At 33.5% G+C, this 24,202-nt stretch overlaps 3 protein-coding genes and 1 pseudogene across 4 annotated transcripts; 2 read left to right on the plus strand and 2 right to left on the minus strand.

Annotated features, from left to right (window-relative positions):
- Positions 1-1,688: 1,688 nt before the first annotated feature.
- LOC108661196 (putative disease resistance protein At3g14460) lies at positions 1,689-3,432 on the minus strand (annotated as a pseudogene).
- Positions 3,433-11,832: 8,400 nt separating this feature from the next.
- On the minus strand, positions 11,833-14,758 carry LOC18606923 (uncharacterized). Its single transcript, XM_007040821.3, has 5 exons — positions 14,367-14,758; positions 14,204-14,281; positions 13,725-13,806; positions 12,764-12,906; positions 11,833-12,446 (listed from the first exon to the last, which is right to left on the minus strand). The coding sequence occupies exons 1-5, from the start codon at positions 14,646-14,648 to the stop codon at positions 12,240-12,242; spliced, it is 792 nt and encodes a 263-aa protein (XP_007040883.3). The 5' UTR covers positions 14,649-14,758; the 3' UTR covers positions 11,833-12,239.
- Positions 14,759-16,231: 1,473 nt separating this feature from the next.
- On the plus strand, positions 16,232-18,258 carry LOC18606924 (uncharacterized). Of its 2 annotated transcripts, none has more exons than XM_088804142.1 (2): positions 16,232-16,492; positions 16,579-18,258. In XM_088804142.1, exon 2 carries the CDS (start codon positions 16,625-16,627, stop codon positions 18,098-18,100), a length of 1,476 nt encoding a protein of 491 aa, XP_088660268.1. In that variant the 5' UTR covers positions 16,232-16,492; positions 16,579-16,624; the 3' UTR covers positions 18,101-18,258. The 2 variants fall into 2 exon arrangements, with proteins under 2 accessions (XP_088660268.1, XP_007040884.3); XM_007040822.3 differs by having other exon boundaries at positions 16,233-16,492; positions 16,615-18,258.
- A 4,287-nt stretch (positions 18,259-22,545) lies between these two features.
- LOC18606926 (late embryogenesis abundant protein) lies at positions 22,546-24,040 on the plus strand. Its single transcript, XM_007040825.3, has one exon. The coding sequence runs from the start codon at positions 23,135-23,137 to the stop codon at positions 23,750-23,752; it is 618 nt and encodes a 205-aa protein (XP_007040887.2). The 5' UTR covers positions 22,546-23,134; the 3' UTR covers positions 23,753-24,040.
- The last annotated feature ends 162 nt before the right edge of the window (positions 24,041-24,202 follow it).

The following is a 24,202-nucleotide window of genomic DNA, read 5'->3' on the forward strand; positions in this document are numbered from 1 at the left end:
ATATATATATATATATATATATATATAATTATTAATAGACAGCCAACAAGAGCAGAAAATTTCTATTCTTCCACCCCTCCTCCGTCTTAACTCAATGCAACTGCCACCAATATTAAAATAATTACGCTCTTCCTTTTAGTGTTTAGTTTATTTTTCGATAACAAACCAAGTTGTCTAATTTGTTTAATTCAATGAAACCGGCCCCAGTTCCAGGATGACACAAGGAAATAGAAAAAAAAAATCAGTCAATAATCACCCAGCTTTCACAGTATGTACAGTAATTTTTTTATGTCTTGAACCATTTTTATTTTATTAAATCAAAAATACAAAAGATCCGCCTACATAAAATAAAGCTGTGTTTTGGATAATTAATAATTAACATGTACAATAAACATGTTGACTATATAACAGGTGGTGATATCAATGGGAAATATATATAGCTGCATTAAACAACAAAAGGAGTAGAGGATTTGTCTTTAAATATTTCATCAAGTTGAATTCTACAGCTAGCTATTACTCTCAAGGAAAACTTATCTAAATGCTTGCATGATCAAAACTACTTTCTCTGCTATTAAAGATGATTGGTATCGTGGCTACAGCCCACATGCTTCTGTGCTTCAAATATTAGCTTGCATGATTATCATAAATAACTTGTAGTTTTTAACCAATAGAAAATTACCACTGTTTCTGAATAGATAGGTGAGGAGATAGCTAGCCTAACCGCAAACAAATTAATAAAGACTATATGGACTTTAGAGTCAACAGCTTCTTGTTTTTAAGGAGAAAAAACAAAAAAAAAAACTAGTAGAAATAGAAAATCTTTAAGAGGAAAGTAGAATTATTTATATCAGCAACATGTTTGACTTCTTGGGAAGTTAGACACCTACAAGTCACTTACATAACCTCTAATTCATATATATATATGTGTGTGTTGATGTTTGTCCCAATTGCTAAATTAATTACAATTCTTTTATTCAAATTAGAAAGATAATCTTCTATATATCTAAGTTTTATTTTATTAATTTTTAAATCAAATAATTATATAAAATTTATCGATTTATACCGATGACAATATCAAAAGTATAGTACACAAATAAAGCAAACAGTAGCGGTACATATATATCAGCTACCTCGTATAGGAACACCTACAGTGCAATCCATTGCATCCACCTTCATTATTGGGATCCAAACTTAAATGGTTGAAAGGAATTAACCAACCCATAGGCCATAGGCTACAGCGAAAGGACAGCCCCTAAGGTAATGAGATTGCCCTTTCAACAACGTTAGACTTGGAAGCAGATGGACCCTTAATTAAAAGCTATAATTAAGCTAGCATGCATATATATATATATAGCTTTTCATGAAGAACATAATTCAACAATTAATAAAATTGTTACAAGAACAAGAGCATTATGCATTGTCAACAAAATGGTGGAAAAAAAAACACATAATTCATAGGTATTACTCTCACGAACAAAAAAAAAAAAAGGAAAAAAAATTAGAACGCAGTACACAAACCTCAATCAATTAAAAATTTTTGAAAGAAAAATCAATAAATAAACATGTAAAATAAATGGAGAATGAACAAGGGTTAGTGAAATTAAATGAAAATGAATGGAGTACCTGAGTCAGATTGCGTTCATCAGGCCCAATCATCAAAGGGACTCTTTGAGACATATATGGTCCTGCTAAATAATGACTTGTCCGTCATTCTCAATGACAGGCCAATCTTTACCTTCCTTCTTTTCGCAATTTCTTCCAGCAACGGACAATTTGTAAGGCATCTTTGCTGGCATAGATTGGAGCTTCGGACAGTCCGACATAACCAATGTGCGAAGACAAGTGAGGTGTTGAAGGCCCTTGCAGTCCAAAAACGTAAGATTCGGAAGACGGTCTATATAGGTCAAGACCAGTAGTAGTAGAGGGCAGCATATGTTCATCTGGGAAAAACTCTATCTCCTCTGCATCATAGATTCCATCGGAAGGTTGAAAGTGAAGGGGGTGTTTCCAAACCCCAATTCTTCCTGCCTACAATTAGCTTTTCACTTCTTTGAATTGTAATTTCTTTTAATTTGGAGGGTAAACCCTCCTTTGGAAATGACTCAATTTCTGGACAATTGACTATTGCCAAAATCTCAAGGGATGGAAAGAGGGATTGCATTTGCTCAGGCAATGACTAAATTTTTGCAATCGATAAGTCCAAGTGATGTCAAATCGGTGACAGACAATCCCTCTTCGGGAAAAGATATAAAATCGACTGCCAGCCTTCACATGAGCTGAGACCAAGAAGATTTAGCTTAGGGAATGATCCTAGTGGGAAAGATTCTAGTGGATGATCGCTGTTGCCACTTATGAATGAACATTCAAGGGATGTATACAAAACGATTTTGGAAATTTCCAACACATTACTGTTATTGATGCTCAAATATTTGAGCATAGTAGGTAGAGTACCTTCAAGAAAAGACCTGAGACCATAACAATTCCATATTACCAACTTTTCAAGATGAGTGTAGTGTCGCTCCATTTGCTCCAATATGGAATCCTTGATATTCAATTTGTAAATTTGCAGCTGTCGAAGCCCACAAGGCAATGGCTCCAATCGCAATGCATCACATTGGTTTAAGTCAAGTTTAGACATGCTTGGTGCCATTGGAAGCAAGCCTCCAAGCTTCCCACATCTCTCAATCTTAAGTTTCATTAAAGAAGGGAGGTGTTTGGGCAAAGACTTGGTTATCTTGGGACAATCTTCCATGTATAACTCTTGGGAAAGACAGAACGCTCCGTCTTTCAAGCAAAACCATTCTTCCCACTCTGGCATATCCTCGACACTTAGAATTTCCAGTGATCCAAATGGTTTACTCAAGGCAGCACACCGTGCCCATAGAACTCATCACCCACTGTTACTACTTCAGCAAACCCTTGAATGGAGAGAGATTTCAAAGATGATAATTGCCCAAGCGGTGGCAGGACCAAGCAAAATTTACAACCCCTTAGCTGCTAAGATACTAGATTCGAGAAGGAAAAATGCCCCACCCATTCCGGAAATCTTGTATCTCTATAAAACTCAATAGCAAGATGCTTCGAGTTTGTGTGAGGCTTCAGTTGTTCAAGTATTTCTCTATCATGCATTGAATCATCATTAGTATGATAATACTTACTCCATATCAACTGCAACTCCTTAAGGTTGATCTTCTCCTTCAAATTGGCATCTTTGGCATCCCTATGGCAAACAACATTTTGTAAATTTGAAATGGCAAGTCTTCCACGTAGATTCTTGAGCTTTCCCAACTCACTAATGCTTGAACCATTTTGCTCACCAAAAACAAAATCTGTTAATACTCGAAGGCCTTTCAATTTACCCATTCCTAGTGGCATCCTTACTAACTTTGTGTGCCTTGTATCAAGATGATGCATTTTGATCAATCTTCCCATGTCTTCAGGCAACTCAACAATCTTTTTGCACTCAAATAAGAGTAATGTTTGCAAATTAGACAATGTAATCAAAGAGTTCTCTAACCTTTCAATTAATATTACAGATAGATCCAAATAATACAACTGTTTTAATTTTTCAATTTCTTCTAGTAACTCATTGATATTATGATAATAAGTCAAAGAAAGAACTCATAAGGATCTAAATTTTACGATTTGATCATCCATTATCATATTGGTAACATAACAATGCCATGACCATGACTTTAAAATTAAGAATGTATACAAACTTTTTGCTTCAAGTAAAGTATTTTATGCACATGTCACCTTCACCATGCATGTCATCCTATGGGATTTAAGAAAGCTTGATTGCAAAATTCAGAATTTCAGCCTATGCATGCATGCAGTAGGAGTAGGCGACGGTGATATTGTCTGTCAACACCTTAACCCCCATGCATGTATAATAATAATGAATTGTGTTTCTCCCTCTCCTACATCAGATTTCATTGAATAGATAATATATTCAAATTTTAGGATATTTTAGCAAGTTGTAATGATATTTGATTTTAATTATAAATTAAGATAAACTTAAGCTTCCTATCAAAAATAATTAAGCCATATGTGTAACTATTAGCCCAAGGCGAGCGGAAAGGCCTCAGCAAGCGTGGCTAGAATGGGCTTTCCGGAATGCCCATTGCCCACCCAATAACCCAATCTTAGTGAAATTGGGCTCAGCTCAGGTGAGCCAAGCCCATTACAACCCTAGTAATGATAATAAGTTAATCGAAGTTCAAAGCAAAGACCATCTCACCTGTTAATATTAATTATTCGAATAATACCATCTCTTTTGCCAACATAATTTTCCAAAATTATTTTACGTATTATTCTATAATCAAAGGTGTTTTTTTTTTCACATTTTTAAATTAAAATATGAATACTTTCGTACATGCAAATAAACGCCGATAATTATTACTCCTTTCGTTTCATAATTAATAACTGAATAATGTGGATTAATGTTTCTTCAGCATGGGGTTAAATTTCTTTCTTTCGGTGCAAAAAGAAAAAAAAAAAAAAACAAAACCAACACTCCAACTTAAGATTTCTGCTATAAGACTGCAGCCTGTTACACTTAAGTCAAGCTCAAAGTAACCCCACCAACTGCTTAAACTTTAAACATACAACAAAAGAATAACAAAATATCAAATGGAAACTGACAGTCGAACTTGTTGGTGGGGACTGGGACGTACCACTTGTAATAAACAATGCAAAGACGGCCTTGGGAAGAGATTTTTTATTACCAACATTAGATTCTGGGCCAATGAGTTGTAGCCTGTTGGCATATTATTTTATACTCCTAAAGCTAATGTCAGAGAAAAGGACAGTGGCGCACTGGATAGAGTTTTTAATTTGCACACAAAAGGGGAAAATCTGTGGTTTCTTTTGTCATCGAGATCAGAGAGCAGGAGCTAGGGGAATTAAACTGGATGTTGTCAGCTATGTACATCCAAGCTCAAACAAAGTCTTTAAATTAAGAATCAAGTTCCTGCTTTATATCTAAATTTAGATTAAAATATATTGATATTTTTAATTTTTTATCATAATTATATATGAGTTTGTTAGTTTTGAAAATGAACAATCCATTCTAAACTTGTAAACAACGTTAATATTTAAATATGAAATGTTTAAAAAATATATTTTTTTATTTTTCACTTTTTTTCTTTTTCTCAAGTCGATCAGCGCGATCATATCTGACCGTGAAATATTAGATCCGATCGAATCTCCTCAACGAAACGCGAGATCTAATCGTGCATCTTAGATCTCTGGCTTCCTTAGGGAACACTAGATCTAATGCTCCCTTAATTGTGCTCCCCAAGGAAGCATGGCTGGGCGCAAGATGGTTGAGTTGGAAGTTTTTTTTGTTTTTTTGAAAAGAGAAAAAATTTAAAAATGAAAAATATAGTTTCATAGTAGTAATTTTTAAAGTTAATAAAAGAAAAAATTATCTTAAAAATATTATCACTATATCAAATTAATAAAAATATTAACGTTTAACTAATGGCAGGATTTATGTGTCTAACGAAAATATTTTTTTAGATAAACTGTTCATTTTGAATATTAATGAACATACATGTAATTATGGCCAAAAATTGAAGACTTAAGTGGATTTTACCTCTAAATTTAATATCTTTCTTTGTTTCTTATCAAGTAATGAACATTGAGTTGTACTTGAAATTACTTACTAAAAAACTGATAATAATGAACACACACTCCTTTTATTGCACCACATCGAAGTCATGACATTCATATAGATGATCTCAAAAAAAAAAAGAAAAACAGCAAACGAATTGCCTAATAAAGCACATGGCAGCTGGGATGCTGCAACATTCTTACTCTTTTGATCAGCCATCTCCAAGATGAAATAAAAACACAACTAGCTACTCTAAGAAGAAAAACCTTGAAAAGCCATGCTCAAAAACTCAAAAGAAACTAAGGGCAAAAATAATCTACAAATAAAAAAGGCTAAATATTTTATATATATATATTATGCGCACGTGCAGATGCCTTGGGAGTATAGAGACTTCGCAATGAGCCAAACGAAAAGCTGCTAATTAAATGGAAAATCATAACTTTAGCACAAGACTGCAGAAAGCAGTACTTCTGATGGAAGTTTCCTTTTCTCTGGGGCTTCTCTCAAACATTTTATCACTCTGTCACACTCTCAGCAACTAGAAATTAAACCTACAAATAGAAAATGAGATGGATTTGAGATCATTCTCAAGAAGCAGGTGGTGGGTCGTTGTGGCCAACACCAGGGCTATGACCAGGACTTGTTGGCCGAAAAGCGTCTGCCTCAATCATTTTATAACGATTTATAGTAAACCTGCCAAGATTATTGGAAGGAGAACTTGGCTTGCTCAAAAAATCTTTAGGGATAGACGGTGCACGAAACCCTAGTGACCGTGATGCTGATATCGGGTGAAAATGCTGCTGTAAAAGTAGAAACATAAAAAAAGAAAGCATGAAAGGTCTGTATGCCATAAAGGGTTGATGAGGAAAGAGGGCTTTTTCAACGAGTCAATGAAGAAATGGTAGGAAGAGAAACAAGAGAGAGAGCTTCTATAACTAAGCTTCAGTAGGAAGAAAAACAGGAATGAGCTTCTATAAATAAGCTTCAGTTATCAGGAACAACCTACACCGATTGAGGCTGGCGGCACCCTAAGAGTGCTTTTTAAGACGATGGTACGGTCCCACTAGCAGCTTTATTACCCTTCATCATGGTCATAAATAAGAGTTTGATGCACATGCCAGTGCCTGTTTGATATTGATGAAATATAGACGAAAGCGAATTGCAAGGCATGCGAATAATTTCCATAAATGGAAAGCTCGGCATTTCTTTTCACATTCGAATTCAAGTGAACCTTCTGTCAGCCGCACATTGATTAGCTTATACAATTTTTAAGGAGGGCATGGAGTTTGATTAGACAACACCATATACACTTTGCGCAACCATTTCTGTTTTATTTAGTATATATTGAGAGGGACTGAAATCTGCAACATTAACGTACATCTTGGTAAGGTTTTAAAAGCAAATAATGCTTCTTCCACTAAGCTTATTACTTATTACTTAAAATGATGTCTTTGTTCTTTTCTCGTTCTTAATATAAGTTTTGTGTGTGTGTTTTTATATGTTTCTCTCTCTAGGTTTAATAATGCAAGTTGCTCATTCCTCCTCGCCACTTAATTTGCTTGAAGAGGAAAACCCAGGTTTAATGCAAAGCTCACTTCCTTTAGCCAGAAGAGATCGGGGTGGCTAGATTTGATACGCTTCAACCTTTGACGATGCATGATTGGGTTGAAAGTACAGTCACTTAGTTGATAATGTGGAGACAGTAGTAGAGGCATGCATTTCTCTTTATGTGAGTTTGTGTGCGCCATTCTTTTTCCCTGTTTAATATACAAAATCCTTACCCTCCTTTGCAAGAAATTAAGCAAATTCCACGAGTTAAAGCATATGTGCATTCGTATCAGAGAGATTAGAGAGAGAACAAGATTAACTGATCAAACCAAGGGGATAACTAAGACACTTGAATAACTATTTCCTGATAAAAACTTGAAAGATTACTTCTAGCCTCTAGGGCTCTGGTATATATGTAGGAAAATTCATGTACCAAATCAATTGAAAAAAAAGAAGAAGATACAAACCTGTAAAAATCAATACTAACACTCCTTGTAATAAGGATTCTTAAACGTAGGTGTTAATGCTTCAACATTTTCTGTCAACATATCCCATGCGCTCTCAACAGTTGAATGAAGCCATTCAAATGCAAATATATATATATATATACACGCACACGATAAGAATTAAAAAAAAACTGACATAATAAGATTTTATAGTAGTGCATTTGCTCTAATATAATAAGATTTTGCAACACCCAAACATTTGACTCTTTGCTATTAAAAAACAGAATCCAAATTTTCCTTCCCTTAATTAAAAAAAAATTTACAGTTTCCTTTGTCAGAGCGGAATATATATGTTACTGGTAATAATATATAATTAAAAAAAAAGCTGATGCGACTTTGAACAGGTATCCATCACCATCAGTCCGATCCCTATGTTTTTATTTGTTTAAGGAAATCCTAACCTTAAAAACCATAAGGTAGTGCCTAGGGTGATTTATAGCTAAGCCTACGGCTACCCGCACGGTTGGAAAGGAGCCTCTCCTCCTTTAGACTTTCTAAGCCCGACCAACCATATGCAGGAGCCTTTGTAAGCCAAGTACCATGTGATGCTGTATCTCAACTCGTTTAGTAATCTCCATTTGCATCATAAAATTAAAGAAACGGTAAAGTACGAGATTTGTCATTAAGACTAGTATTATAATATAACAACCCCTTTTTCTTATGCTTTCATTACTATTTAAGTGCAGCTGCTCCTAAATTAAGAGATATTCCATTAGGATCTGTATTCTGTAAGCCATTGGTCCAAAAGTACCCCCACCAAGTGCAAATGCAATATATGAAATCTTTCGTTTCTTTTTCCTTTTTCTTCCTCAGGAAGTTGAAAGATAACCTTTAAAATAGAGATATGCAACGTATACTTTATAATTGAACACCTTACATTACCTGTCGTAGGTTTGAATAGCTTTGCCTATAGAATATTTACAATTCAAATTAGATTATAAATATAATTTTAAAATATTAAATTTTATTTTTTATTTTTTAATTTATACATTATTTATAATTAATTAATTAATTGTTCTTAATATATATGATTTAAAATTTTAACTTATATTTTATGAGTTAATTTTAATTTTTTTATAATTAGAGAAGGAGGAATTCGAATTATACTTTTTAGATAGGAAGATTATATACTAACCAAGAAACTAAATATTCGAGTGCAAGTTAATTTTAATTTATTAATTTAATCTTTCACATTTTTTTATTTTGGATTTGGGTTCAAGTTGGAGTTTTTGCAAGTATTAATAATCTAGTTTGGATAGTAGATGTTGATTTTTAATCGGGTTAATTTGAATAAAACATAAATAGTTAAATTTTAATTAAATTTGATTTCAAAATTAATAGGTATTCTATCTAATTGAAAATAAATTTTGCTTGACTTACACTTTACGAAAGGACACGACAGGACATTTGACTCTTTGTCCCAAAAAGAAATTTGATTAACATTAATTAGTAGTCATAAGCATATTTATAGTAATTTTTTTAAAAAATAAACTAGTAGTTTTCGGTGATTAATCATGCTAACATATGGCAAGCTCTTTGAGGCATAACCTTGTCATATATAGTTTTCATTAATTAGTGTCAATTTTATTTTTGGGTAAATAAAGAGGCCCGATCGAAATTCTTAGAATTCTTTTCTGACAGTTAAATTGTGCTAGTTAAATAAACTATATACTCTATGATCTTAAACTAATTAGTTTTGGACAAAAAAGTTATGTTAAATTAATATATTGGCTAAAGGAATCCTATGTAATACACATTGTAATTAATTAATCTCTTACTTTTGCGTCTGGGAGGTGCGCAGACTTTTTGCTTACTTATCATTGCTTGGATTCCATCATGTCTTTTCACTAGCATTTTGTAAAGACTGCCTGCCACTTGCACATCGTTGGAAGGCAGAAATATTACGATACTTTATACCAGTACTCAGCGAAGGAGCTAAACCATTTGTAAAAAAGGTATAAACAGAGACAGACTTTAAATAGTTAAAAAATTAAATTTTATATATAATTTAATTATTATTTATTTAAAAAATTAAATAAAATTTAAAAGATATTAGACATATGAAAAATATATATTAATAGAAATAATTGTGTCATTTATATATGACTGAATGAAATTATATAAAAAGTCTCTCTCACTCTTTACGCACAAGAGTAAAAGAGAAGATAATTTTTTAAATTCAAATGAATTGTTTCTTTACTTTGTATGTTCTAACTTTTCTCTTATTTTCTATTTATCTATTAAATTATTAATTAATTATTAAGTTATTGAATTAAACTATTGATATATAATATGTTATGATAAGCTATTAGGTTTGACTGTTAAGATATAATATGTTCTGATAGACTAAAATTTATATTAAAATTTAAAAAATTTGGATTAGTCGACTCACTTTTATTTTTAAAAAAAAAAAATTGATGGGCTTAACATATTAGTTTAGAATTTATTTCTTGGGCTTAACTAGTAATATGCTAATCATAATGACTCTAATTTTATCAAACATTTTAATAATAAAACTAATTATTAAAAATAATTATTTTGAGAGTTATTAAAAATATATATAATAAATAAAATTGTATCGAAAGAAATACAATTATTTCATTTTATCAATTTATATGTATATCCTTATTACTTAAAGTTTGCAATATATATGTTAAAATGCATTGGTTATTTTGAATTAAAAATGATATATTGATGAAATTTTAAGTAATAATGCAACACTGTAACTTATATTTGAAAATTATATAATAATTTATTTATTTTTAAAGATTAAAATTATAAAAAATAAAATTCATATAGAAGAAAAAAACATGACAAATAGAAGATAGAATTCACATACGAGATAATAAAAAAGAAAAAAAATATGATTAATGGCCAGTAAAAATTTGTGAAAGAAAATATATAAAGATTTAAAATATATGAGTAAATAGAATATAAATAAATAAATATATAAAAATAATAATTATATAAATTAAAAAAATAAAAAAAAAACTTTAAAATTGAGTCAAGTATATGAAATTATTTTGTTATTCTTTATTTATATTAATTATTTATTAAAAAATTATTTTGAATGAACCATTAAAAAAATCATAAAAAATTTAAAATTTTTTATATAATATAATTTTTTTTTTTAAATTATGGCCCCCATTCTATAAGGAGGCTCTGCCCCTGCCAGTGCTGTTGGAGTGATCAAGTCTTAGCATTACAAGGTCGATGTTAATAAAGAAATATGGTGATGACTCAGCCGCTGAGCTCGCATGTTGGCTTTGTCGTCTTTTTGTGCTTGAACAACAACTCATGTTTTTGGTAGAACCGACGTGGAAACAAACAAAGCCTTATCTGCAGATATTCCCAGGTCAGCCCTCTTGTCCACCATGGACTGAGAAATTTTTGGTTGTTGTTCTAGGTTGAGTCCTAGTGGGTTGACGCACGAGGACAGAGGACTGCCGGCCCACATCGGCGGACAGCCACAGTTGGGAAAGCACGAGGATCTATATATATAATAAATATATTCACAATTTACTGAAACATCATAAGGTTGACGACTTAATATTTCTACCAAAATCATTATGATGGGTTCTTCAAGATTTCTCTGTTTTTTTTTTTATAACTTTTCTTTTATGTCAACAACAGTGAATTTATGTTTGTCTACATTGATTTTGACAGGAAACATACACTAAAACTAGTACCATATTCAAAGAATATACTAGGAGATTTAAGTCAAGGCAAGAAAGGGATCGTATATTCTTTCTTTCTTTCTTTCTTTTTTGGGTGCGGCTTGATGCTATGTATAGTATAACAAGAGGTATAGATAGGACCAAAATTAAGTCAAGATCAATTATATACCAGCCAACGTCTTTGTATCTGTGAATCTCACCCGGCCCTGTATCGTGATGATCATCTATATATGTTGTTACTTGTTAGCTATATAGGCTGGACATCCATCGACTAGGCCCAATTTTCTGAATATTCCAAGTATGAATTAAGGCTCTGCTCATACTGAAGGAGTTCTACCACCACTAAACTTTGTCATTGTTCCTTCCAAAAGTTAACATCGAAAAGAGTTTAGGGTGATGTAACACTTGAATCAGATTTAGAATCTATTTTCCTGTTCTAGATTTCCTAGCAAAGTTGAAGGCAATTTCATACATAACATTGGAGTAAAATCAAGAAGCAGCAGATATTTTTCTACATGATGGATCTTCTAATAAATTACTACAAATTCAGTGTACACACCAATAATACCAACCGTCTTGTTGATTGTATATGTACATAAAGGCATCAGATGCAGTTGTCTAAACTAGGATTCAGCCTGTTCTTAAAGAAATGTAAAACTGTTTTCCTTTCACTATCCTAAAATGCCAGACCAAATCTAACCTCTAACCTCCAACCTCCCATCCTCTTCAAAATTAAGCTTGAGATTACACCTTTTCATTGTGTTTGATAGTTTAGAAATAATACATACACACAGATACCACATAACAGGAACAAAACGTTGTTTCTAACATATGTTTACATTTTAGTAGTCATGCTTTGCCTAACTAACATCCTTACAGCATTATCGAACTTTAAGAGTCATTAAGCTTAGATAGCAAAAACAGGCAACTTGAGGATAGAAAGACAGAAGCTGAGAAGCAAAGCAAATCCACAGGAGAGTATATAGCAGCCTTCTTGCACTTCTCAAAAAATCCTATTAGAAGAAGCATCACTATCACATGCCCAAGTTTAGTTTTCATTTCACTGACAGATTTTATTTCTAACCATCTCGGTCGTTCCTGGACGTAAAAGGAAAATGTGTGTGAGAATTAAAAGACAAATTTTAAATTATTTACATATTTCCATTTGACTTACTCTTAACACTAGAGTCAGAGCATAAAAGAAATAATTGACAGATTTTTAAATTTGCACATTTCCATTTGATTTCACAGTAATAACTTCAAATATCCTCAAGTAGTCAACTATCAGCCCAAAGGTATTTCTTTCTTTCACCAATGAATTAGTTATCTCACAATCAAGTAACTTCAGTTTCACATGACCACAACTAGAAAGAAAATTTAAAACTGTTTAAACTTGTGGAGAAAATTTCACTGACCTTTAAAGCAAACAAGCCAAAGAGATTTGATCTGGATGTAACCTCTTCCTTTGATTGTGACTTTGCAATATCAAGATTGGAAACAAAGAGCTCATAAAGACCCATTCCAAAAACCAGCATCACTGTTCCCAATAGATAGACATCTGGAAGAGAAATACAGTGACAATTAATGGCCTCGGCTCAATAGGATTTAAATATAAACATCAATATGGCTTTAACAACAACATAGCACATTGGTAAAGATCTTTTGACACTAAAGCATAAACAGAAGAATTTTACTAACTCAAGATGCATAACCTGCTCAAGAGAATTAGTTGAATAGACACTTTGATCTTCACCATAGTAAACATCAAAACTTTTCCCATAGGCACTATCATGAAGAATTCTATTATTGCAGACAAACTACTCTAAAGCTGCATCAAAACTTGCAATCAAACAAGTTTATATTAGCTACCATTAATTTACACCAGATCCATACCATGATCTTTTTTTTATTATTATTTCATTCAATCACTAGTTTTACAATTTCCCAAGAAAAGAGGAGAAAGAGAGAAACAATTTAATAAAAATGGGCTATTAATGCAAATTGATGCTGATGCAATAGTTTCCATGTAAAACCCAATGAACTTTGAGAAGGGAGCTTGCTTATAACCAGAAGCTTGTCTGCCTGAAACTTTAAGCATTAAACACATTATAGGCAGTAGAATCAGTTTTATTCATGATGTATAGTAATGAGTTTTGAATTTCTTCTTCCTTGAATTTGAATTTACAGCCCAGTATCTGGTGATGGTAGCTGTAACATTAATTGAAGGAGAGTCAAATAAATTGTGGTTATTCTATCATTGTTTCTCAAAACCAGCAAAGAAATAAAGGCAAGCATCATTATTTCTCTTGTTGGTATTCCATAAGAGCAACAAGCATAACAGCAAAAATTATTTGACCATAACAAACAAACCCTCACCTATTGCCTCAACCAGCAACAAAATCACTTTGCCACGATCTACAAAATATTCCATGAAAGACGTTATAATATAAGAGCAGCCCTGCATATCAGAGTAAACCGCATTGAAAATAAATGCATTCAAGATACATGGGTAATGCAATATTATAAGAGTTATGTTATATCCAGGATCTATCAACTCTATATATTATCAGCTTTCTGGCAATTTTATTTCCATTTTTAGAATATCAGAACATAAGGGCAAAAGGAAAAGAGCTCTGCATATAACTTTTTTTCCTGTTTCCGGTGCTGTTCTAACACTCCAACATGAGCTGTCCTATTCGACCTGACATCCTCGGTTCATAAGTTTAGCCATAATTTGAACTTAAGCGTACATCAACATGCATAAAACGGAATGATTCCGCTAATACTTAAAAGGAAACCACATACAAATAAATATCGAAATAATCTTAAATAAAAGGAGTTTCAAAAACTGAAACCTTGATGAAACAAAGGAATGATCCAGTTAAAGACCCAAAAACAGCAAGAAGAGTCATAAACCGACATCGATAAATGACCTGCAAAAAGAAAAAAAATCCAGAAAGGAGATAAGTGCCCCATTATCTAAAACAATCTCTTCTGCATCCCATATAGAAATCTGACCTTCTCTATGTCCTCCTCTATAGCTTCCAGCTTGTCTGGTGAACTCTGAAAAACACCAGTGTCCAATTCGGAGTTTGTTGCAGCAAGTGCCACTAGTGGGATTTGACGCCCAGAGGTTTTGGTCACAGGGAATTCAGCACCATGGGGCTCAAATTTAGCTACCCTTTTGGAATTCTGTCCCAATTTGCGAGAGATGTTGTAATTGTAGAATTGCATCAGCGGTGTCGTCGTTCTAAGGGGTTTCGAGATAAACGGTGAAGGTGAAGGTGAAGGTGGTGTCATGGTTGGATTTAGCGGGTAGAAACAAAGGCTCCTCTGCTGGCTGGCATCAAGACGATTGGATGGACTATGGAGCACTGGACCAAGCGTTGGAGCTTTTCCTTCCTTTTGCATCAAATATATTATTATATAAGCAGCTCGCAAGTCGCATGCAAACAGAAATGGGAGCCACACATCATAATCCATATTGTATTAGTGTGGTAATTGATAAATGAAAATAAATAATGGTAATTAAGTTGGTAATAATAGGATAAAAATATATTTAAAAAATAGACTATTGATTAAGTTATGATTATGTTAGAGTCGTGATGGGATTGTGGCAAAGCCACGTGTCAAAGCCATAGTCCCTACGTACAAACTAAGTCACGCATGATACCAAAATTGCAATCTAATCTTATTGACTGACATGACATAATTCGGTGCCCTTCGTTAAACATCAAATTCAAAACAATTTTGAACCGCCACCGTGTCATTATCTTCAAGCTAACACCTTCGTCACAATTTGATGTCAAACATCTCATTTTTATTGTTAATTTTTTTAATTATCTCAAAATGAATTTTTTTTGTTTTATTAAATATTCTCTTTACTTTTTCTATACTATAAATTTATTTTTCATGATTTCTTTTTTTTTATACTAAGAATTAGAAATTTTAATTTTTAAATTTATTTATTAATGAGATAATAAAATTTAAGATAAAATATATTGACTTTTTAAATTTTAATCTAAATTACATAAAAGTTCATTAATTTTTCGAATAGACATCCTACATAAAAAATTATTTTTTGTTAAACACGTAAATTCAAATATTAGTCAATTGTTAATGTTTTTATCAACTTGTTAACGTGATAAGAGTAAAAAGATAATTTTATTTTTATTAATTTTTATAATTATAATTGTATAATTTTATTATTTTTTATACTCTCTTAGGGAGCCCCGATTGAGCTTTCCAAAAGGAGCACCGGTGCTCCATTCCTTTGGAGAGCGCTATTTTTTTATTTTTTAAAAAATATAATAATATTTGTTTAAATTAATAAAAATATATATTTTAATCTTTTCATTGTTGCTATGAATAGTATTTATAGTTTTAGAGCGGAGTATTTATTTTAAAAATTAATAAATTTTTATATAATTTTGATTAAAATTTAGAGAGGTCAGGGTATTTCACCTTAAAATTTAATTAGTTGATGTTGTGTAGAATTTATATCAAATATAAACTCATATATGAAATATAAAAAATAACAAAAATATTTAATTCTTTTACATAAAAATTTATAAATATAATTCATACATGTAAAAAAAAACATATAAAGTCACACACATATATATATATATATATATATATTTATTTATATATATCTCACAGGATGAACTATCATAAAATGCACTAATTAATTATAAGAAAAATATTTATTGATAGTCATAACTTGATGCTCAAAGGCAACTATATAATTAAACTTGTAGTAATAGGAATAGTACATAGGTAGAACGAAAACTTGATAAATGTGCATTACAAATTTAAAATGCTAACCATAATAAATATACAATGCTTATCTTACAAAGATTTGTTTAATATTGAGTTATTTGGAGAAATATCTTATTCTGTGTTCATAACCAAGTTTATGTGCAAAGTTTAATTCCTTTTTATTTTATCCTGTTATATAAAATTTTTATGAAAGTTCCTTGAGAAACATTGAAACAAGCAGAAGCAGGGCAATAGATTTCCGACCCCGGCCATCGCAAGTGTCAGCCTCTTGGCTTCGACCGACGGGTTTTCACCGGATGGAGCCAAGGCTCGATTCAAAGCTTCTTGGAATTTTGGGCGCAAGCAAGAGCGCCAGCTCGCAGGTTCTCTCTCTCTGCAACTAACTCTGACTTCGTTGCCTCATTGAGATTTTGCTTTTTTGTTTTTATTTCGAATTCGATGTTGTTAGGGTCTTATGTAGTTGAAACTCTCCTGGTTTTGTTAGTCAAAATCGGATGGAAGCCGTAGCTGAAAACCATAGCACCACGCTCCCAACAAAACCCCCAAACCAACCGCACTCAAACTCAATCCCCCACAATCTCCAACCCCAACGGTTTCGTACCCACCTTGATGCGCCTGATATTTCCCCGACAGCCCGAATCCTCTGCGACCTCCTCTTCCGAGCCTCTCCCCACGATGTTGAAACTGCGCTCTCCTGCACCGGTATCACGCCCACTGCGGAGGTCATCCAAGAAGTCCTCAGCTTTTCTTACAACCAACCTTCCTCCGCCATCAAGTTTTTCCGCTGGGCCGGCCGCTACATCAAGCCCTCTGCCTATGCCTGGAATCTCATGGTCGATTTGCTTGGAAAGAATCAAATCTTCGAACCCATGTGGGACGCTATTCGCTCCATGAAGCAAGAGAGTCTCCTTTCAGTAGCAACATTTGTTTCTGTTTTCGGAAGCTATTGTACTGTGCATAGGTTTAGTGAGGCTACCATGAGTTTTGATGTCATGGATAAATACGGTGTACAACAAGATGTTGTCGCTGTCAATTCGCTTCTCAGTGCAATTTGCCGTCAGGACAATCAGATGTCAGTCGCAATAGAATTTTTTGATGGGATCAAGAAGAAGATCCCACCTGATGGGGATACATTCGCCATTTTGCTGGAAGGGTGGGAGAAAGAAGGCAATGTGGCTAAGGCCAAGAACACTTTTGGCGAGATGGTGAACAGAGTTGGGTGGAGTCCAATGGCCACATCTGCTTATGATGCATTTTTGACCACGCTTGTTCATGGGGCACAAGCTGATGAGGCTGTCAAGTTCTTGCAAGTTATGAAGGGGCATAACTGTTTACCAGGTTTGAGATTTTTCTCTAATGCACTCGATATTCTTGTCAAGCAGAATGATTCAACCCACATTATCCCTTTGTGGGATACAATGGTGGGTGGTGGGCTGGTGCCCAACTTGATTATGTACAATGCAGTGATTGGTTTGGTATGCAACAACAATGACATGCATAATGCCTTTCGATTCCTTGATGAGATGGTGTTCCATGGAGCTTTTCCTGATTCTTTGACTTACAACATGATTTTTCAATGCTTGGTGAGGAACAAGAGGGTTCGCGAGGTGGGAAAGTTCTTTGTTGAGATGATCAAGAATGAGTGGCCTCCGACAAGTTCTAATTGCGTTATGGCTATTAAAATGTTGTTGGAGAATGATGACCCTGAAATGGCAATTGACATATGGAATTACATGGTTGAAAATTGTGTCTCACCTCTTGTGGAAAGTGCAAATGAGTTGCTTATTGGCCTTTCTAACTTAGGTAGATTGTCATGGGTGGAAAGGTTTTCTGAAGAAATGCTTGATAAAAGGATTAACTTATTTGAGTCAACAATGGAGAAGTTAAAGAATGCTTTCTTCAAAGAGGGCAGAACTTTGAGAGATAAGTATGATAGTCTTTCAAGGAGATGGAAAGTTGCACAGATGTAATGGTGTAATGGTAGGAACTTCTTGTCATGTATTTTTGTATAGAAGTTTTCCCATTATATCTTTGCTTTTGTTTGATAATGTGTAGAGTGGTAGTCATTAATGAAATAAACTATTTCGAGTAAAAGGAGCTTGTGCCCTTTTTATGATATCTCGTTGTCTACATTGTGATGTGCCAATTGCTCTCTTTGCCCTGATGTCTTCTAGTTTTGTTTTCATTTTGTTCCTTTATTCTGTCTTTTGTTTAATTGCAAAACCACTTTTGACCTTGGTTTTGTTTCCTGCTATTTTAAACTGAAGTTTGGATGTTGAGATCCAAATGACTTTTTGAACATTAGGAGATTTTATTTTATGACAATGCAATCGCGAAGATAAATAAGTTGACTCTTTCTCTTTTTTGTGGTAATACTTGCTCAAGTGAGTTTATGAAATTTTAGTATGTCTTTAGTTATTATCTTACTATTTTTGGAAACATTACGAAAGAATTTTATGTCATTACTTTTTCTTCTAAAATCGGCATGTCTAACTTGTGACACAATCATTCTTCTTCTAAAACAATCAAATTGAGATGATTGTCCCTCCTTTAGGAATGAAAGGATGGTTAACTGTTCCTCTTTTTTTTTTCTACATGTTATTGTCATGCATCATTATTTTCTTCAATTGAGTTTGTTCTTGGTGATGGTAATGAGTCATTTAAGTTGCTTTGGTGGTTAAGGTTGGGATATCTAGTTGATATATATAGACTCTTGGAAATAGAGTCACTAGGAGTCAAAGCTTGCTTACTCTATGACAAGGAAAATTATTATGCTAGTTAGCTAGCTAAGTCACTCTTGATTTTGATAGACTTGTCAAACTCTTTAGATCTCCTTTCTCATTGATGATGGAGTTGCATAGAATGATTTCATCGGGGTTGCTAGTGGTTCCCCCAACCAAATGATTTGAACATAATATTGAGACTGCTTTAAGTTTTTGGATTTTGCGTCTTTATATTTGGAGATGATTACACATTTGCCCTAAAGATGATAAAACCACCCATTACGGAATGTTATCTACTAGCTCAATCAAAATTTTGGAAGGTCTCTTGTGCAATATTTGAGGAAATTTAGAGATTTAGGTTATATGCAATATTGTGCTGGAGAGTACACATTAGCTTTTTTGTGGTATAATAGCGAGCTTGTGAAAGAAAAATAGCTTGAGTGGGTAACTCATTGAGATTAAGCTAGTGAAAGTTTCTAATTTTGAATCATGTAAGGATTGAGAGAATGTTGGTTTCTTTGATGGTGCCTTATCAAGTAGCCCAAATGTGCATTTTAGTTGCCCCAAATTCAAAATTTGTTATTGATTTTGGGTCCAATGCATGTCTTTGGGTTACAACACAAAGAAGGTAGACTCTCTACCAAACCAACAATTTATGCGTATTTTGAATGCAAAACCACTTCAAAAGTTGCATTTGTGGATTAGAACTGCATAAGGGCTAAAAATGCTTTGTAGGAAGGAATTCACTTGAAAAAGATCTCGAATTCAGAAAAGGTAATATACTTTGTTTGACCTAAAAAAGAAGAAGAGTTTTTAAGCAGCCCTAAAGTACTGGCTTGAAACAATGTTTTGAGAGGTGTTATTTGAGTATAAGTCTTTCTCTGTTTTATTTTTCTCTCCTTGACCATCTTGCCTCTCTCTTGTCTCTTAATCAATCTCTTTATCCCTACCCCCCATTTGCGTAAATGTGTTGCTAGTTACTCTGCCAAAGCTTTGACAATTTCAATGTGCGGAGAGTTGATTGCTAATGCTAGAGATATCGAGGGTTCCGATTGGCCTGATTTTTCATCAATAGGCAAACTATGGGGATTCAATTGATTTTTTGGCTGAATAAGTTGCAAATGTTCTATTATTGTCATCCTTATTGTCATCATCATGATTCTTGGTGGTGCAATACGTGAAGAAATACCCCTGTAGGTACTGGTTTTGAGTTCTCAGAGCATTTTTTTGTATCTCTCAATGGACTGTAGCCAGATATTAGGTGTATGGGCATGGGAAAGTTATTGTGAGAGTGAAGTATGTGAATATGACGCAAGAGCGTTTAGGATTGTATTTTATTTAATTTAGTTTTTTTTTTAATTTTAGTTGATTTTAAGATTTATTGTCTTCATTCGATTTAGATTAGGATTCTTTTCTTATTTTTATTAGGATTTTAATACTCTTAAGAATTAGTATTTGATTAGGATAGTTATGTTCTACATCTATTTTATTTAAAGTTTTTTTTTTTAAATGGGCTCCATGCATAAGGTGTTTTTGACAATAGACCTCTTTATAATTTTAACTGTTTTTAGCCAAGAGAATTAAAATTTGAACAAAATTACATTTAATAAAATCAATCCATTTATTTGGCTCTACGCCTCAACCCGAAACCTATTAACGGGTCAAGTATCTTTAAGTCTGCGTCTCAAACCGACTCATATTCTTTGAGCTTTTCTTGTCAGACTATTCATCTCTGGAGTATTCTTTACCAGAAAGAAAAACATTTAAGCATTTTGAGCATTTTAGAGTAGTTTTTGATACACGAAAAAAATCTGTTATCGTTTTGAGCATTTTTAAGCATTTTGGAGTGATTTTTGATATATGAAGAAAAATTTTTGAACATTTTGAGCATTCTTTGTCAAATAGGCATATTTGTTAATTATGTTGTTAAATGGAATATAGTGTATTGTTTGAAATTGTTGATCTTGTTAAATGAAATTCAGTAGTTTTTGTAATTTTTGAGAATTACGTGACTAGTTTTTAGGCATTGCGTGACTGACTTTAGGTATTGTGTTAACTAGTTTTTGATAAGGCATTGCATGACTAATTTTTTATAAGGCATTGCATGACTTGTTAGTAAAGCATTGCGTGATTAGTTAGTAAGGTATTATGTGACTTAGACATTACTTAAAAATCAGTCACGCAATAATGCTTAAAAATCAAATCATGCAGTGATTAAGTCACATAATGGCTAAAAATCAGTCTCGCAATACTTAAAAATCAACATAATCAATTTCAACTCCTTAACTTTGGGGTTCTATGAATAAACCAATAAACTCAAGAATCTAAAACATATATATTTTTTTTTACTAAGCCATGAAATTATGCATTTCATAAAAGATAAGTTACAAAACTCCATAACCCTCCAAAGCAAGACAAAATAAATCCGCTTTGCTCACTCCCTTTATGCAAAAACAAAATATATTCACTTTACAAAATATTCCTTAAACAATTTCAATTCAAAATCTCATAAAAAAATCAAAATTCTCAGCAAACATGCTTAACAATCATCCTAATCCCAGACACAACAAAACCGTGAACTATCATAAAACCCATCAAACATACTTTAACTGTTTCTTCTCCCCATCATTTTAACCAATCTAATCCAACTCATCAACACAGGCATCTCCATTACATCACACGTTTCGAAACAAGTCATCACTAGAAAGCATCCAATTATCAAATTTATCATGCTGCCCGCAATCATCATAAAAGAGCAAAATCGCAAGATAGACAGTATTTGACCAGAGAGAGAAATTGAGATTTAATTTTAACATTTTTGTCTAGATGGCGGGATAGAGAAAATTGAAATCATTTTAACTTGTCTGAAATTATTTAAAGGGTATTGTTATCAACTCATGCAAAAAATTGACTAAAAATAGTTAAAATTATAAAAAATAATATTTTTTGAATTGAGCTTATAAGGAAGGTTATTTTTCACAAATTTTTTTTTATTTAAATCTCTTGTTAACTACTCTAGTGGTACTAAACAACAGGAAGTAGAGTTTTATTGGGACGTGGGCTTAGAATACTATAAACAGGATTCTTAGGTTTAGTTATTATATATATTTAAGTTAAGAGTTAATAAATAATCTTTTCTTAAGTAAAATTGCTTATTTCTTTAAGTTCTTGTAATAGGTTTTAATATTTTTGGCTTAACCAAATAAAGTGAGATTTTGGTTATTATTCATCTTAGTGGGGTTTTCAACCTCGCCACGGTTAATGTCTTTCACAACATATAGGTGTCTTTACAACGTCCTGACGTCAAAATGACAGACCCTATATGTAACCAAAATTGATATCAACAAGAAATCAAGTGCTGAATGCATTGAAAATTTTATTTGCAGATAGAATGACTAATGGCGGATACCTCATGAAGGAGCTAATGAGTTGGTTCATTTTACAAATCCCTATGGAAAGCAGTTTATAATGCTGATTGCCATTACGTTATATGATCTCTTTGGTTATTTTGGAGCACATGCAGTTAATTGAAAATTGAGGTGATGGGTGTCAATCTCGTGAGAGATAATTACGAAAAAGAAAAAATTTTGTTGGTAAAGGTAACTCTCGAATGGTCCTTGGTTAGAATTCTTGTTTTCCTCTGCTTTGGCCTTCTACCCAAGTGTCAGGTTTTCACTCCTTTCTTGAGGAATGAATGATGCTCACCTAATATTATTACAAATCAGGCAATGAGGAAAGCGGTCCCTTGTTAGTGCACCCAGCAAAGAGAATTAGATGTGAAAGCCAACCTTTTTAATTTCGAAGGGAAAAACAGAGTACTTGGTCTTATATATGCATGTTTGAAAAGAAGATGGCCTGCACTTTGCGAAACAAGAAAGTTTAACCAGCCATCCAGAACAAGAGCAGAAGTCCAGATGCCTAATTATCATGCAATGCATAGAGGAGGTTTGGGCGGGAAGAGAAGAGACAGCAGTTAGGAATTGGGAACGCAAGTCAAGGTAGGTATTTTGGCTTTATAGGAAAAAAGTAGCCTTAGATTCCTTAATAGAGTGGTTTATACTGTTAGAGATACAAATAAGAGAGAGAGGAAATGCTTTATATGAAGGAAAGGAAGATACCAAAACCTTCCCCGCCGATTAGAGCTAATTCTATACCTTGCCAATCTTGATAATCCTGAAAACATAGCATCCCCTTTCACACCTCCGACCCCCTACATAAAAAGTCTTTTCCGAAAATCGAAAAGCCAAAGCCCTCCGAATTAATGTTGTCATCCCGCACCCAATGCCCAAGTCTAATGTTGTCACCCAGCGCTCAATCCAGAAGGAGCGAAGGACCCATCCCTTGGTTTGGTGTGCCGCCATCATCTGCACCATCCTCATCGTCGCCGTCATCATTGCCGGCATCGTTACCTTCATTGGGTACTTGGTTATACATCCCAGGGTGCCTTACATCAGCGTCGCAAACGCCCACCTAGACCGGATACAGATTGATTATGCCGGCGTGCTGGAAATCCAGGTTACGATAGTGGTTCGAGCTCAGAATGGTAACAAGAAGGCGCACGCCAGTTTTTCGGATTCCAGTTACATCCTTAGCTTGAACGGGGAAGACCTGGCGAGGTTGGTTGCAGGCCCCTTCGAAGTCGTGAAGAACAGTTCGGTCGATTTTCATTATGTAGTTCAATCATCGCCTATACCCTTGGATCCGGAACAAGCAGACGATGTGGACGCGGCGTTGAAGAAAGATTTGATTACGTTCGATTTGAAAGGAAAAACCAAAGCCAGATGGAGAGTTGGCCTTCTCGGCTCAATTAAGTTCGAGTGTCATCTCAGTTGTCAGTTGCATTTCCATGTTTTGAACGGAACCTTTATTCCTTCTCGCTGTACTTCCAAGGCCAAATGAGCATCATCCGTCCTTAATTGTTCTATTTTCTTCCCATGTAATACTCTTTTTCCTTTTCTCTTTCACTATAGACGCAACCCAACTCAAGCCTTCTCTCTATCTGTGTGTGTCTTATGTTCAGCATCAGCAGGCAGGGCTTCATTTTCCTTCATTAATTAGAAACAAAGGAATCTAGGGTTAGTGAAATAAGTTAGTCGATTCCATTAGTATTAATTTTTACTATATCTTTTGCCTGGAAATAATTACAAATTGCCTAGAAATACTTCATTATTATCAGTTTTTCGATTCTGAGTATTGAATGAACAACTACATTCTACTTGGTACGTAAATATGTACTACTAGTAGTAACAATGATGCAATTTCTGGGAAAGGCAATGCTGCTTCTGTGTTTCAAATATAATGTAGAAACTAATCAATCAATAACCTTAGACGGTAAGTAAAGCCATTGCG

The sequence above is a fragment of the Theobroma cacao genome, chromosome 3 (genome assembly GCF_053813885.1).
Source record: "Theobroma cacao isolate CCN51 chromosome 3, ASM5381388v1, whole genome shotgun sequence".
Lineage (NCBI taxonomy): Eukaryota > Viridiplantae > Streptophyta > Magnoliopsida > Malvales > Malvaceae > Theobroma > Theobroma cacao.